General features: G+C 48.0%; 3 protein-coding genes across 3 annotated transcripts; 2 read left to right on the top strand and 1 right to left on the bottom strand.

Annotated features, from left to right (window-relative positions):
* Positions 1–1844: 1844 nt before the first annotated feature.
* Positions 1845–6705, bottom strand: T069G_05538 (WD domain, g-beta repeat domain-containing protein; the record flags this gene model as incomplete). Its single annotated transcript, XM_056172748.1, has 9 exons — positions 1845–2395; positions 2635–3143; positions 3285–3312; positions 3682–4012; positions 4061–4153; positions 4397–4680; positions 4849–5652; positions 5730–5807; positions 5877–6705. 9 exons carry the CDS (start codon positions 6703–6705, stop codon positions 1845–1847), a joined length of 3507 nt encoding a protein of 1168 aa, XP_056029606.1.
* A 6996-nt stretch (positions 6706–13701) lies between these two features.
* On the top strand, positions 13702–14331 carry T069G_05537 (uncharacterized protein; the record flags this gene model as incomplete). The annotated part of the gene is made up of 1 exon (XM_056172747.1): positions 13702–14331. The coding sequence occupies one exon, from the start codon at positions 13702–13704 to the stop codon at positions 14329–14331; it is 630 nt and encodes a 209-aa protein (XP_056029605.1).
* Positions 14332–15682: 1351 nt separating this feature from the next.
* Positions 15683–17116, top strand: T069G_05536 (phosphatidylinositol-specific phospholipase c, X domain-containing protein; the record flags this gene model as incomplete). Its single annotated transcript, XM_056172746.1, has 1 exon — positions 15683–17116. One exon carries the CDS (start codon positions 15683–15685, stop codon positions 17114–17116), a length of 1434 nt encoding a protein of 477 aa, XP_056029604.1.

Below are 17116 nucleotides of genomic sequence, written 5' to 3'. Positions count from 1 at the left end.
TTTACATGTCGATTTTTCATCAGGCACATTTAAGGCGGCGTACGGTTCTCAACGAAACCTAAAGGCTTTCCCCACTGGGATTTACGGGAAAGCGAACGGTGGTTTCAGGCGTATTTTTCTTTTCCTTTGTTATCAAAAATTCACATATACCAGGGTACTATGGGGGATCAAACGGGGGGCGTCTTTCAACAAAGACAAAAGTCTGGGTTTATTTGCATAGACAGCAACAGGGTCACGTCTGCAAAACGGATACACATGCACACACTTATGAGCTACGCTAATGATGGGTATAAACAAGAACTGGCGTTTTCGGGGACCAAAAGAAGTTCAACATCTTTTTTCCCGAGTTCTCTTGACCGAGCTGCTGAACATGCAAGTCAGTCGTCGGGGTTGGAAACAGGAGAAGCCGGTTGATCGGGAACAATTTCATGGCTCGGAGAGTTTTATTTTAGACATGAGACTTGAGAATAGAGAAGCCCGATTTCAAGGCACACTTATCGTTTTTCCGAGACCCTTTTGTGAACCATGTTTTTAATCCTCCCGTCCTACGCTTACAACCCCAGATAGGAAGTCGGAATACGACGTGCTAACAGTGACACACGGATGGGGATCAGGGAAAAATCGCCGAATGGATGACGGCAGAAATACTGAGATCCACCCCGGAGGACCTTGCAAGTTATTATGCCATCGTGTACAAGGTAATACTCGACAATTATGCAAGCTGGGGGTTCCCGTTAAGAACAATACGCCGAACGACATTGTCGCGGTGTACGAAGGTGTAGGACAGCCATTTGTTGGATTATGTGATGCGTCATGGTAAGATTATATATGACAATGCTAACGAGAAGAGAGACACACAATGTGGGAAGAGGGGGAAATGGTGATTTACAATGACAGCTGTTTCGGATAATAGTTAAGCTACCCTTACTGCAGCGATGGGAGTGGGAAGACTTGTAGTCTCCGCGTCGAATAGGCGCTCGGACTCCGTGGTGCTATTCCCTTCTATTGTCACACTAATGATAGGATGAATCAAAACGAATTGTCCAATACGTCGGGCGCCTATTGAGTAGCAACTGGGATTTGACATCCTTTGACATCCATGAAGAATGAAGATACGCATGGGAGTGAAAGGCCAGGGATGAGCAGAGAGGGCTTACGTGAGATGTGAATCTGACAGGGACAACTTGCATGCATTTCACCTTCCATCTTGTCCATCTGGGCGGCAAGCACGGCGTTTTTCGGTGCAACGATCTGATAAAGCATCCCTGGTGACGTCTCGTCGGAGTTTCATCTCGCCTTGACTACGTCTTTCTTTCTTTTCTTTTCTTTTGGGGGCTGAAAGGGGAGAGGGTTCCGATTGGATGGTTCGTTTAAGGTGCGTGTTGTCGATCACTTTATTTGTTTTGTCTTGGCTTTTTCTTTTCTTTTCTTCTTCGTTGTGTTTGTTTTGTGTATTCAATTGATGCAATAGAGGGCGTGTGAAAACGTCAATCGGGTTATGGAGAATGAGACGGGGGGAGTGCGAGTGCACGGATTCGGTGTTGGGTATGATGTCAGTTCTGTCAACCTGTCTGTGCTTTTTGGGAGGGCGTGGGTGTAGCACTCGTACGAGTCTTTCGGATCTGGCCATTGCGGAAAAGTTTGTTTTCTTCTTTGTTTTTCTTTTCTTTTTCTTTTTATTCATGGTGGGTGTTTTGACGTCCATATCCACGGAATGGGAAAGTGGGGAGAGCATTGGATTATCTCTTTTCCCTTGAACCTTTATTATATTCAAGGATAACTTTTATCAGAATGTAAATCACGTAGCTCGGTTAATATGATAGTATTATTTATTCTATTGCTCTTTAAATTTTGAGATCAGTACATCTGGAAAATTTTATAAATGTAACTCCTCCCCATTCATGCCCAAGAACAACAGTACGAGTAGCATCATTTGCAGCAGAGCAAGTTGCTCGATACTTAAGGGGAAGCCATAAGATCTTACGGCCTTGGAAACAAACCCACTCATTTTCGAATACTGTAATCTCCTGGCGTTGAACATATCGGTTTTGAAATCTGAGAAATTCTAGGTCCTCTATTGGAGGAGGGCTGATTGGCACGGCATTCTCAGGGACTCTGCCACCCTCTCCTTCCAGGCCCTTGTGCAACTTGCCTGTGCCCAAATTCCAAGGCTCAATGATAGGACCATAAACTGGGCCCCTCAAACCATTGATATTTTCAAACCACTTCTCACGCGCTAGTAGTTGGCGATTTATGGAAAAGGCCACACACGTAAGCTGCCATAGGCAAGATTCAAGAGTCTTTAGCAATACCCCTGTAGTGCAATCCCAAATCTTGACGGCACGAACACAGTCGCCACCCTCACCAGAGAAGCAGACAGCCAGTTGTTGGCCATCTGGAGAAAACGAAATCGAGGACACATTCGAGTAATCTTCCCCTTTTTTTCGTCTTGCTGTTCGTTTCAAAACCCAGGATCCATTGTCCTCCATTCCCTGTTGTAAATTTCCAGTTGCGCTATCATTACTTTTCGTGGGGCTTGAACATTGCGTAAAGCAAGTGTGAACCCAAAAAGAGATGCGTTTTTGTCAAGAGTTACTAATTGCTGGCTGTTTGGTGAAAATGCCAACCTCTCACATTTGTCATTCATCCTGATAGTCCAGTTGATGCCCGCTTTTATGTCCCGTACCTCAACGTGCTTGAAAGTGTCAGGAAAGACGGGTGGGGTGAGAAAAGGATATGCGAGAAATCGTCCATCTGCAGAGAGTGTCATGACATCGTCTCTACCATAAGCCAGGTAGTAATCGTTAAAATCCTGCTCCAGATTCTCTTGAGAGGGATTCCAGACATTAATGCCATTGCTAGAGGAGGAGATAACCAGTTTGCCATCTGAGGAGAACTCAATCTCTTTGATCGCTCTTGAGCGAGACTCTTGTTTCGTAAATTCCACATCAAGATCCCAAAGCTCAATGGTTCTGTTATAAAACGTAGATGCTAGCATCCTGCCATCTGGAGAGTAGGCCATAATATTAGCTGCATTGGAATTTTCTTTGTGCACGCGCTGTGTGGTAATATCCCAAAGTATTGTGCCCTTAGCATGACCGATCGCTAGGAACTGATTATCTGGTGAAAATACCACTTGGCTTCTAATGTAGCGTGTTTCGAAGCTATATTTTTGAGTGCCGGTAATGACATCCCAAAGCTTCACGGTGGAAAATTCGTGGCTATATGCTAATAGCTGGCTATTGGGTGAGAATGCCAAGTATTCGATTCCTTCCTCTTCAAACCGACCCTTAATCGTTTGTCGCACAGCGCCTGTGATAGTATCCCAAACCATGATGTTATTCCCTGAGATACCGGCCAACAGCAACCCATTTGCGGAGAAAGGTAGAGACGAAGATGGCGAAGTTTCGCCTAGCTCGTGCTTTTGAATTCCTAAGGTAAGATCCCATATTGTAGTTTTGCGCAAAGTCCGAGTCGCTAGCAAGGTGAGATCATGAGAAAAAACAGCCTCAAATATCCAATTTTCTTCATGATTTATACTCCGTTGCAAGACGCCTGTGGGAACATCCCAGAACATGATTATCCCATCCTCAGATATAGATACCAAAGTTTGAGAGTCTGGTGAGAAGGCCACACATAAAACTGGCTCTTTATGACTTGAAAAATTTTGTAGCAAGGTGCCAGTGGCAACCTCCCAAATTCTTACAGTTTTATCTCTGCCGCAAGATGCAAGTAGAACTCCGTCAGGAGAAATCGCAATGAATACAATATCATCCTTGTGACCTTCAAGTGTTTGTAGTTGAGCGTCCCAGTTAGCATCGATGTTTCTTGATATTGATATCCAATCTGGTTTTTCCTGAACGAAAAGTTTTTGGATCATTGAGCATGTGGGAGAGAATAAAAGACCGGAAATATAAAGCTGAAGAGGCGCAGCACCAGCTAGATGTCTAAATTTAAGAATAAACCGTCTGGCATCGTACAGGAGTTCTAGCATCTTAGGATTTTGACCACCCTAAAATGTTTAGAACAAATACATCAAGGGCGCCTTGAAATAACATACCTGGGCAACAGATTGCAAATTCTGAATAGCGTGAATAACATCTGAAGCCAATCCTAATATACCCATTGCTTCTATCCAATGAAGCAAATGTTCCTGTAGAAACAATAATACATCTTCAATATGGGTAACTGGATTTTGACTTTTTCCCAGATGGTATACCCAATACCGACATGAGTACTGCAATTCTGGTGGGATATACTGATTAATAATACCAGCATCTATCTCCCCTGGCGCGAGTCCATGATTTGAAAGATTGCAAATATTCTTCTTGAGACTTTTCGACATTCTATGAAGGCATTGAGTTGTGAGCTTTCTGTGAGTTTCCTTTTCATCTACCCAAAGCGCAGTCTTTTCACGTGTTTCGTAATCCAGCAAGAAATCACGAAATGATAGATGGAATAACCGTATTGGCGCAGTTTCGTCAATTGGAATGTTCAAAACGGAATGTAGTGAATTTAATCTTATCTTGATTGTCGTAGTGGGAATGTCAATAAGATTTGAGAGTGCGATAACAGACAGCGGGTTCTCAAAGAGAACAATCGCGCTAACCAGTTCCTGAACTTGCTTGAACTGCTTTTGTCTCCCATTTTTGCCATATTTTGAACATAGCCGGTCTAATACTGGAAGATAAACAGCATCTAGCTTAGATTCTTCAGTTTGGTATTCAAAAACTTCTTCCAGGGTTTCCTCAGGGACCAGGTCGTGATCTTGAAGCATGCGGCACGCAGTCGCAGCAAAAATAAATAACGGAACGGACATTGCGACAAGCGCCCGAATCTTAACTTCACCAGGCCAATCTTCAGGGAGAGATCTGGATCTTCGGATACCATCAAGCTTGTGGTTAATAAAGAGAGAGAGATCATGCTCAATATCAGCCATGGGGACATGATGAAGGACCAGGTCTTGATAATCTCCCTCCACATGCTCAAAGCCCAATCGAATCGGTAACTCGGGCCGACTTGTAATAAATACTCGAAGCCGAACAGACTTAGTCGCCTGAACTTGTGGAAGCAACTGGATTATTGCTCGAATATCATTGTCATTCTCGCACTCGTCTAACGCGTCAATTACAATTATCATCAGCGGAAGCTCATTATTAATTGAATGCAAGGATGATAACGGCTGAAGGATGAGTGTCTCGAATTGCATTGAGAGGGCTTTATTCGACATATCGGGCTGTTCTTCAATGATCTTTCTTAAATCGATCTCGGGTAATTTCTGATATATTTGCTTGGCGATGGTTGGAAAAAATTTATACGCGTTTCCTCGATCTGCTTCACCTTTTTTGAAGAAGAACGTAGCACCAAGAGCTCCTTTTTCTTGGAAATCTTTTGCCAAGGTTCGTGAAATGGTAGATTTGCCCGTACCAGCCATTCCATTTAACCAGAATATGCACTTTCCCTGTGGTGAAATTGCCCATTCACGAATTAAATGAAGGATTTTAGCCCTAGTTCCTGGAAGACATTCCTCGTCATGTTGAGTTGCAAATGAATCAAATGTAGCTCCGCGAGCAATTGATAATTTTGCCCAATTGAGTTTATAGTTGATATTGTCGGTCTTTTGAACTAGGCTTTCAAGTTGACCGTGTATGCCTGGAGATTAACGGTAGGCCAGTCAGCACTTTGGCATATCCATTACATATACTCCGTACACAATCTGAAATACTAACCTTGGAGCATATCGATAGCGCTTTTCCCTGCTACCACCTGTTCAGGGATGAGATGACGTAAAAGGTCTTTTGTATATGCTGCCGCCATGATTGCTGCATAGCCTCGCCATTTGTCGTTCTTGTGCGAATCCGAGTAGTCACAAATACCCCGAATAACAAGACATGGGAAACGATTCATCAATCCTGCAGCCTCCATCTCGAAACACAAAACACCCCTTTGCCTTGCGAGTTTATCGCGGATTTGGGCATCCTTCATGACTTGGTTCCCAGAAGCAATCAATCCGTAATGTATGGCCGGGTCATCATCATCCTGGTCGCGCGGATCTCGTCGTTTTACATAAGAAGGGTCGCTGCCACATGATTTGCAATCTTCCGACGGAATGGAATGTATAAAGGTAGATTTATACAGCCGATCGACGACATTTGGACGGCAATACGCCTTCTTTAATCTCGGTCTATCCTGGAGAACTTTTTCCACGTCGTTGATGAGGGTATGGCCTTCTAGCTGATAAGTAGCCTTCAGGGCTTGTAGTGCAGTCCGTAACATTTCTGGAGGTTGGTTCAAGAAGCCAGTCTCAACAAATTCTTTTGTCTGTATCGATTTGCCGAAATCGTATTGAAAAACTCCCCCATTCCCGTCACCTGGCGTGCTTACGACAATATCACCAAGTCGAATATCATGTCGTCTTGAAGGGGCGCCTCCACCAATCCCCACCATCATCCCAATGCGAATATTAGGAAAGCTGCGAACCATGTTGATGGCAACCCCTGCAGCGGAAGCTGTGCCATATTCTCCCAATGGCAGGCAGGCAATAACAACGTTATGATCAGACATTTTGCCTAGTGCATAATTGTTAGAATCTTTCGGGTCCTGGTCTTTTAGGCGCTCATGCGTTTCATCAAGAAAGGCTCGTGCCGCAACAAATTCCTCGGTAAGCGCACATATCCAACCAACAGTATACTTGGATCGATCCATTGTATGTTTGCTGTGAAATGGGTGCAGTGCAAGGATAATTTGGGTGAGTTAAGGTGGGAATAGCAGCATAAGCGAATATTTCAATCTATTTAATACCCTATTACTGCAACCCAACTTATGCCTTATTGCAACCCAACAGGCAACAGAATATAGTAACAAACCTATTATATCATAGCCTGATATTAAGCTGCAGGCGGAGCGGAATATATTAATCCCTACCAGCTAATCAAAACAAAAGAAGTAAAACAACTTTCCGTAGCCATATATTATGCATAATACTACTAGGTACTGTTCACAATTACGACAGAGTATGATGACTACAGTTCTGCTTTCTGCCTAAGGAGCTTGCCTACGGAGAAAAATATTGGCAGCGCATAATTCTTTTCTGTCTTTCTAGTTCTGACTGCTTTGGTTGTCCTCGATATGCGCCTCGCCTTGACTGTCAAAGTGTATTTCTGAGAAGAATATTATCACTGTTAATTACTGCTTTAGATGTGTTGAAAAGATGGAGCCTCGACTCGTCAAGGAGGATAGAAGCAACTCCTCAATGTAACTGTCTTTCAATTCTAATTGTATGCATTAGTCTCTTCTCTTCAACTAAAAACATGTCTAATATGGCATCTTCCGTAATTGGAGGCGCCATACTATCCAGCCCAGCAGGCAAATTGACCCGACAGAAAGGACCGACCCCAGTCTTGGCTCGCCCGACATCTTAATGGCGAGCTTCTCTTTGCTATTCCCAATCTATATCCAGAAGAAGTGACAGAAGAGGGCGTAAGACTTACTATTTACAGACATCAATCAATGGCCCATTGTGCCATGCCCAGATCCCCGGGACACACGCATCGAACGTGGCGCCGGTGTTTGGCAAGACGCAGACTAAAGATATAGCTGACAGGACTAGCACTTCCCAGAGACATGGTAGGGGATGTAGGGTATACACATAAAAAAGGGGGGGAACCATCAACGAAGGGGAGATGGCGTCTTTGTTCGTCCCTAAGCCATCGGAAAGACGTCCGGCCGCTGGAATGAGATACAATTGGGAGACGCGCTGTACGGAGTACGGGGGAGAAAGACGCGAGAAGGCCGAGGTGGCTGTCAGTGTTTGATGCTAAGTTGATAGTTGCAGATCTGCGGAACTTGAATGAAGCTATCTCGGTTCGCCGAAAATAACAATACCAACGCCATGGTTTAGTTAAAGCCCGACAAAGAACAAGTCTGCATAAGTGTTCCGCTCGGCCAATGCGGCTATTGCGGATTCGAAACATTCTCCGCTGGTTGTGTTTCTTTAGACGGATGGGTCATCGTACTAGAGGGAATCGTGCCGGAGTGAGTGATACGATGCCCGTCTGTCCGTGTCTCCGTTACGTGTATGTGAATGGACCTGCATCATGCAATCTCCATTTCAACATGTAGTTGGTTTTGCATCTATTCATCATGGCCTCTGTCAATCAGAAAGTTCGCTTACGAAGCTATTCAATTACCTCACATGGAGAATGCCCGCACACTTGCATGCATTGGACTCGGCTTGGGATTCTTCAGCTGGAAAGTGTCCTCATCCTGCCCGCTATGCGTGCTCAGTAATTTACCTCCTAACTACCTAGCCAAAGCAGCCATGTTTCTTTGTATACGAGTAGTAGCTTGAAGCCAAGGGGATTAAGCTGATATCTGGTGTCTTCGAAATCCCACAGCTCTGGTTGACGGCGTTCAGTAGGGCGCCAGTGTTCAGCCTTCTCCCTTGGGCCTGTCTCTGTCATCCATAGAAGGCGAAGATGTGGTTGTTTCACGCCCTCTAAGGGCAGACACCCCCTTTTCGGCTCCGTTTCTCTCGTTTCGTTTTTCTTATTTCCATCAAGCCACATCGTTGGCGGCAGACTAAGGTCAGACCAGCGCTGAACCAACGACGTTGGTGCGTGTCCCTTACCGTGGCAGCGGTTCTGGGAGGGGCGTTAAACATAACCAATTACTGCAATTAGTTTAGCTAGCAGACAGACACCATGATTGAATCAATGGATGAATGGATGGTTGACTGGGCTGGGCTGGGTTACAAAGCTGCAGAAATTGAGATCTAAGATGACGAAAGTTTACTTGCCACACTTGTTACTTGTCAGTGTTGATGTCGATGATCTTTCTTAGTTATCGATCTAGAGCGGATTGTCTGGCAATAGCTCCGTATTCTGATTGACCCCGATCCGCCGGGCCGGCAAATACGATGCCCCGGCCCAGCAGCTGGGATCAGAGGACGACACCGTCATGGTCAGTGCATGGGCCGTTTTTTTCTTTTCTTTTTCTATTTCTTTTCTTTTTTTGACCCATTGATGATGTAAAAGAGGCCAATAAGACGTAGCGAGCTTGAAGGAGTGGTTTGATGGGGTGCTATCCGAACGCAACGATCAGTGAGAGGGACGAGGGACGAGGGTCCGCAGAGGGCGTGTGAGTACTAGCATGAGGGAGAAGAATACCAAGAGCTATTTGCGATTAGATCCGAGAGCGGTTATGCACGCACTGATTGATGTCTATGAGTACAAGTATGGAGATCTCATTGTTGCAAAGAAGAGCCGGAGTTGAAGTTGTAAAGATCAAGTTGAGGCCTATAGCATGTTACTCATTGCATCAAGTCTGTGGAATACAACTGAGGGTCAGTTATTTTGATCTTGGAATGTGGCAATGTTCGCATATAGAACAGATAATTCGCACCTACTTACCCGTAATTTGGCAATTAACCAGTCATGAGATTCTCTTTTTCATCGCCCCCGTTGAGATTGACGCATTTGCCGCTGTATTATTGTGACTCTTTCATATATGGCCCATTCTCATTGCTATTCATGACAACACGCTGAGGCCATGCTTGATCCAACAAGAGCAAGATGAAAGTAGCCACTGGGCAAGCCTCGCACAATGGACATCTCTTCGCTTTCACATAGTGGACAATACAACCCACAGCGCAAAAGATCTCTGGGAAGGAGGAAATTTCTGGGACAAACAGTCATCATTGTCGCTTGGCAGTTTGCATACCATATCCACATCTTTCATTCACCAGGGCATTCGTTGATTGCGAAAAGAAAAAAGTAAGAAAATCCCAGTGGCAGTGGAGAATATCACGGCGGGGCATATATGTTGCATCGCAAGATCTTTCATATTCATTGTCAAGAATGCGCAAGATGCACACACTGAATGGAGAGGTTACTTCGTTTGTCGCATTGCAGGCCCAGGCCAAAGCGTGCCACGCGACCACGTCAATGACCGTGAATCTCGGATCTCTTATTCTTTCACACCGGACTCCACAGGTCACGGAGCACATAGACGGCCTTCCTCATGTGCGCGTGTTTGCGTTGTCCCGTGCTTTCTGTTGTGGAAGAGGACGTAATTATGGGCATATGTATCGACTGATGTGTTTGATTCAGTCCTCGTAACAATAGCGAGGGCAAGAAGAAAAAAGAAAAAAGCACAAATTTCATCGCAGATACGACATTGACGGTGGTGGAAGTCTTGGCGGTTCTGGCAATTTGATGCGTAAACAAACAACGTCTGCGCTGTGTGGATATTCTCTGCTTTCCTACTCCGCAACGCATTCAGACAAAGAAAGGCTCTCATTCGATTTCGATACACAGAATTGCGATAGGCACAGCGTCACTCTAGGCCAAGTCTAACTTGGATTGGCAGGACGAGGATGGCCAAGCTTTTCCAACTGGCTGGTAATCAAACGGGCATGCATTAGTCGAGAGAAGCCCCGAGGAAGAGAGAAAAAGCAAAAGCAAATAAGATGGCGGAAAAGGCCTTTCCTAGCCCAAGATGAAGTAGTCTGGCCTACGCCGGCTCTTCGGCCTGTCTGGCGGCTTCCGACCGCACTGGGAAGCGAGCGACAGGAGCTGAAAGTCGCCGGGATGGTGGCTGGAAAGTGTTGCAATTATTTCCTTTTCAGTATAGTGTTAGTGTCGTGTAGGCTGGATAGCGCTGGGAACGGGGTGGGCGTAACGGTTTTGCGGCTATTGATGACGAAGGAGGGAGGATGAATTCATTTCTGGATGGAGGGATCCATTCGGATTCGATTCGGGTTGTGGGAGAAAAGAAGTTGGCGGTGGAATGAAGATGAGGTAGGGTTGAAGATGATGGTGGGAATAAGCTTGGCGCAGTAGGAAATAAGATTACCTATGATTGCGTGGGGAAGCTGAAAAGGGAATATTTCGAGAGAATCACACAATGCAGGAGAAGAAGAAATGATAAGAAAGAGAAACAGCATTGGCGAATCAACATGTACGTGCAATAGTTCCTTCTATTATCATTATAACTTGAGTATTGCAGTATTGAGGTGAATAAATGGCAAGTAACAAAGTCCTTTACGAGTCAAGGCAAGAGGAAAAGGAGTCAAGCAGGTTACAAGCGAGGCTCGCGAAGAGGAAGAGGAAGGCATCCCGAGTCTAGAACATGCCACGATGGGCAGCTTCCTCAAGCAATTCGCCTTTAGACGTTTATCCTCGTGCTTTGTCGGCCCTTCCTGCCGTGTCGCGATGCCGAACCTTACTGCAACGAGTAATGTCAACGCCCAGCCGCTTCCTTTCATCTGCCGCTGCGCTCCTTCTCTCTGCAGGACGGAGTAGACTCTCAAGATACCTCCTTCTCCAAGCCGCGCCTGCTGCAGCTACAGAGTAGTGGCACAGTAGTGTTACTGCAGAATATGGCCAGGGAAGGAGAGATCGCCCGCATCGGCGACTCGCCCCGCAATGTCCGGGTCCCGGGACGGCGGGCGCTAAACCGCTTCGGCACGACAATACGGACAACAATAGCAAGAGACAATAGCAAGACAAAAGCCGGCTAAGACATCCAATCCGCACCCCCTCAATTTCTTGCCTCACCACACACAAAGCCTTTCACGCGATACACACGCCTATTGAATCTGTCGCGCCACAATACCCAGACAATACGCTGGGCCGGCCAAGTGCATGCCGCAGCCAGCAATTCACCCGCCGCTGGTAGTTGGCCGACAGCGTACAGTTATTCGCCGAATGCTTTGCTCGGTGCTTGGTGCTTGGGACTCGCAATTTGTACCAGGTCTGTGTTCTGGGCGGATGGATCATTCAATGGACCTCGCTCGCTCGATTGCCGTGACAAACCTTGCACTTCTAGCTTGGCTCTCGCATTCCATTCCGCCATGACATGACGGCACGACAGCCGGCCGCCCCCTCCACGCACAAACGCAGCTTCTCCCTTGCAGACAGCTAATCCAATAGTGGCATCTTAGATGCATCTTTGTCAGTCTCGTGCATACAACGTACAGCTCTGCGATCCAGTCCCTTGGCAATGGGAGCCGGATCCAAGTACCTCCCAGGGAACCACGTGTGCAATTCTTATCCTACCAACGCCTTGCTGTTGTTGCTGCGATTGTTGTCTCGTGGCATTCCTCCCAACAGTCGACCGATATCCGTCGACAGACAATATGATACGTTGCAACAGCCGCCCATGTCAAACACACAAAGATACTTTAGAGCTTGTTCAGAGTATCGTGAGAGACAATCCGAACCCCGAATGCGCCAGAAGCGGCCCCCCTCCCTTCTTCCCGCAACTCATTCAAACCGGAGGTTCAGATCCGCAAGAAAAAATCAAACAGTGGAAAAAGAATTATGTGTACAGCAACGGAGCTCAGCCGACATGGTGACGGCCTGCCAAGAGCTGTGCTGGACACTTGTAGATCACACACCCCTCCATACCAGACCGTCGGACAGAATCAAAACGGGGGGCGTGTAGCTTTTGGGCTTTTGCTGTGTGGTGTACCACCGGCCTGGGTGCGCTACGCGGCATTTGCGCTCGGGTCGGGGGCAGCAAGCAGGGATAAACGCTTCTCGGTTGACTTATTCCAGGATTGCATTTGACGTTGATTGTGCTCTGTGGCCACGGCCCTGTGCAAGCGGATGCCGTTTTCTCTGTGTGTGAGTGAGTTGTGTGTATCTGTGCGCTCCCATCTAAGGCATATGTCCGTCCCTCTTTTTACCTAATTCCTCCCAACAGCGGAGACGGGACGCAGCAGTGGGTGCGTGTAAGTTAACCGCGGAGCCACGAGTAACCAAAAAGGCAATGATATTGTTGCTAGCGGAAGATTACATGACAAGCGAGGCGTCGTGGGCCAAGGCCACAAGACAAGCCACTTGCAAAAAGGCGCACGGCCTAGGGGGGTGTGTGGCCTGATTGCTGCATGAATCAATCACGTCTCAATCATTCAGTTGAATCATGTTGACGGGGTTTAGATTGACCGCGCTGGGGGGGTCGCCAAACGGCAACGGACATGTTCCATCTTTGGCTTTTCTTCAATCAAGGGGGACACGGGTTGACTTAGGGGGTGGGTGGGCCAAAGAGGTTCATACACAAGACTGACAGCCGGGCTGTTTCCTCAAAAGGGGTATATATCTCTTCGCTTGCCTTGATCCATCGATCTGTGTCTTCGCTGTTCATGATATCGATCTTATTGCAACTCCTGTCCTATCCTATCATAATCATCATTGCCATCATCAGGCTCTGTCAGGCACCCACATTCCTGTGCTCCTCCCTTGGCTGTTGGTTTATACCATACACTCTCGCACTTCGGGCATTTACATTGCCGCTCTGCCCTCACACGGCTTACATACACCACCAACCACCTTGATACCGACCCTCCATTTCGGAAACATACAGGAAAAATAGACTTTCTTCAACTTATCACCTTGAACGTTGGTTTTGGACAAAGAAGGGAGAAGGGAGAAGAAAAAAACTCTTCACCCAAATCTAGAGTGTAGTTGTTTCAACCAAGTCTCATTTCCACAATCTGAAACGCAAAGAGAATAGGCGACTTTGTGGGACTCTCACACTTGGATTCACTGCCAAGGAGATATATCAGCAACTCACCGTCCCCTGTCATTACACTCTTCAACTAGGCTCATTTACGACGCCTTGAGATCCATCGACTATAAGAGTTTAACTCATCCATCCTCTGTTATTCTAGTCTTTACTCCACATCACACATACACCATGAATACATCATCATCGACCGCTACTGCTACTGCAGCTATCCCACAACACAACCACATCAACGGCCCCAAAGACTCTTCACATCAAACCTCTTTGACCTCCCCACCTCCTGCCTACACACCACACACCGCACCAGACCTTGCTCAACTGCAGCAAATGCGCCAACAATTCGTCTTGGGCCGCCCAACGATGGCTGAAGCCATCATGTCAGCTATGACTACTGAGGATGAGGATGACCAAGAGGAAGAGAACATCTCCCCCATCAGCCTCCGCATCAACACCTCAGTCCTCATCTCCAAGAACAACAATCTTGTGTGCCTCACAGATACACCAGCCAGCCATGCCAACGCCATTGCCAGGGCCGTCGTCAAAGCCATCCAGGAGAACAGCTCCGGCCAGTGCGGCATCCCCATGATTGACGAAGATGGCCGGCCTCGCCCCATCAAGATTGAGGTTGACGCGGGCATCACGGTTGAGGGCTCTGGAAATATCGTCGGTAACGAAGATATTGTGAACCAGGTCCTTCAACAGCGCGGGCTTACACGCAAGAGGCCCGCTGATGAGGATGAGAATGATTTGTCTGCTCCGCCAACGAAGCAACGCCGCGCAAGCAGCAGCAATTCTCCTTGAAGCTGCTAAACCCTCGACACACTCTGCGTTTATCACCCCACACAACAACGCAAAGCGTCATCGCATCATCACATCATCACCCTCACCTCTACACACCCAAGGTCATTTGTCGCGTTGCGTTACTTGGCGTTTAGGCATCTTCATCATTATATACCCAAAAGGCAGGGCCTTTTTCTTTTCATGTTCAGGAACTACATTCACTACACTGAAAAGGTATTTCATGTATTTTACTTTTTTCGGGCGGGGGATACTATAGCAAGGGAAAGGAGGTGATGGGCTATGAGCAGGAGTTCTGGAGAAGGAGAATTGGAGGAAAAGTTGACTGCTTCGGTACCCGAAGCGTACGATTAGATGCAGTCAATAATGAATACTTGACAAACAACTCATGTCTCATACGCCCTGTGAATTTGATCAATGATGTTCACGTGTTGTACTGTAGTGCCAAGATAGGACTGCTTTGTTGCAGTTGTGCAGTTGGTTGGCGGACATCACATGCAAGGCAGAACCTGAACCCCCCACGGCTATGAGATCACGACATCCCTTTGTTGTTGGGCCTGGACATTTCTGAAACCTCGCATCGTCATTTTCTACAACGTCCTCGTATAATGAAGCGTCATCGCCGGCATTTGATTCGATGTTGTTTGTTGCTCCCCCTCATCCCGTCACCCTGTGATCTAGATCTTCTTTCAGCTCAAGCAAGGGAGGGGCGCGTCTAATATGTTGATACAAACAACATCAACAACACCAACCCTCGCATTTTGCTCAGGGCTATTAATAATCCAACTTCAGTAACAGCTTCCCGGGTTCAAAGAATGTTGTTGGACCTAGCAAAGATGTTCCGCCACACCTTTTTGTCGGGAGCTTGCCCACTCGGTTGGGCCATCCGCTGAGCCACACCTGGCGGTTTATGACGAGCACGACGGGATGCAAACAAACACCACAGCTGAGTTTGAGATGTGCCTTTTTTGGGACTTTAGAGTTAGTTGTTAGATGGTCTCCTTGATACAAAGCTCATTTTGCGTCTCCCTTGCTTGACTTGGAATAAACGACTGTGTTTGTTTTACTTCGCCACTCAACCAAAGTTGCTGATGTAGGTTATGATAGGCACAGAGTTTAGCCCCACCAACTAATGGTCTTGGCCATTGAGCTGAGTTCCGTGTTGTCTTTGTTGACTTTTGACGTGATTTGCCTTCTCCCTTGCTTCCCTAAACAAATCAATCAATTGTTTGCTTCTCACTCACTCACTCACTCAATCGCCATCTCATCTCTTCCAACTCCATCTCACATCTCCCTTGTTGTTGGCTCTCTCATCCTCATCCTCACACTCACTCACTCATACACACACCCCGCGATGGCCGACCTCACCATCCGCAACCTCACCATCACGCCCCTGGAGCTCATCTCCGTCCAGCGCTTCCAGGGCGAGAAGAAGCGCACCGGCAACGTCGTCTCCAACGTCACCGGCGCAATCTCCGGCTTCATCAACGCCACCGACTTCTCCGCCCACCACATCCTGCCCAAGGGCGACTCGCACGACGCCCGCGATGTGTCTTTCCATCTGGACCCCTTCCGCACCGTCCGCACCGACGTCCGCACCGCCGATCCCGCCGGCCGCGAGGTCCTCCGGCTGACTTTCCGGGCCGGCGACCGGCGATATGAGACGGATGTTCCTAGCCCTTCGCGCAAGTCGGCGGTGATGACGAGGATTGATGGGGATGATGACGGGGATGATGCTCTGGATCTTACTGTTGTTTATGTTCCTACGGGTGCTTTTCTTGCCATCTTCTCTTCGGCTAAGCTCCATGCCTGGATGAAGCAGCTGGATGATGCCTGGCCGCTGCCCATGCTGTCCATCCCTGGCACTCACAACTCACCAACATGCCACACTGCCCTGCCCTCTGTCCGCTGCCAATCTGTCGGCGTCCCCGAGCAGCTCCAGAACGGCGTGCGCTTCCTCGACATTCGCGTCTCCGTCAACACAGACAACGACACCCTGGCCCTCGTCCACTCCGTCTTCCCCGTGTCCCTCACCAGCATAAAGTACTTCCCCGACATGGTCGACGACATCTACCGCTTTCTAGACGCCAACCCCAGCGAGACCATCCTCATGAGCATCAAGCGCGAGGGCGCCGGCCGCGGCACCGACCAGCACCTCAGCCGCTACCTCAAAGCCGGCTACGTCGACAAGCACCCGGACCGCTGGTGGACGGAGCCCCGGATCCCGACGTTGGGTCAGGCAAGAGGCCGCATCATCATCGTCCGCCGCTTCGGCCTCGACGAGGAGATGGCTCGCACGTGCTGGGATGGGCGCGGCTGGGGCATCGACGGCCAGCACTGGCCGGACAACTGCGAGGACGGAACCTGCGAGGGCGGGCACATTCGCGTGCAGGATTTCTACGACGTCACTGAAAGCCAGAACATTGAGCGAAAGATTGACTACAGCCGCGGCCAGCTGGAGCGCTCTGCCGAGCGAGAGTTTCACGTCATTGGGCCTGATCATGATCATAATCCGGATGCTGCGTTGCTGCCTATCTTTGTCAACTTCCTGAGTGGCAGCAACTTCTTCAATGCGACGTGCTGGCCTGAGAGAATTGCTGCCAAGGTGAACCCTGCCATTGTTGAGTATCTCTGCATTCGCCATGGCGAGGACGGCAAGGGGCCTAAGCAGCTCAAGGTCGGCGCGGCGAGCACTGGTATTGTCGTTACGGATTGGGTGGGTGCGAATGGCGATTGGGATCTTATCAGGTGCATTGTCGGCTGGAATGCGAGGTTACAGCTCCCTTGA

This window comes from Trichoderma breve, chromosome 3, assembly GCF_028502605.1.
Source record: "Trichoderma breve strain T069 chromosome 3, whole genome shotgun sequence".
Classification (NCBI taxonomy): Eukaryota; Fungi; Ascomycota; class Sordariomycetes; order Hypocreales; family Hypocreaceae; genus Trichoderma; species Trichoderma breve.
Note: the sequence above shows the minus strand (reverse complement) of the source record. Positions and strands in the feature narration are given on the sequence as shown.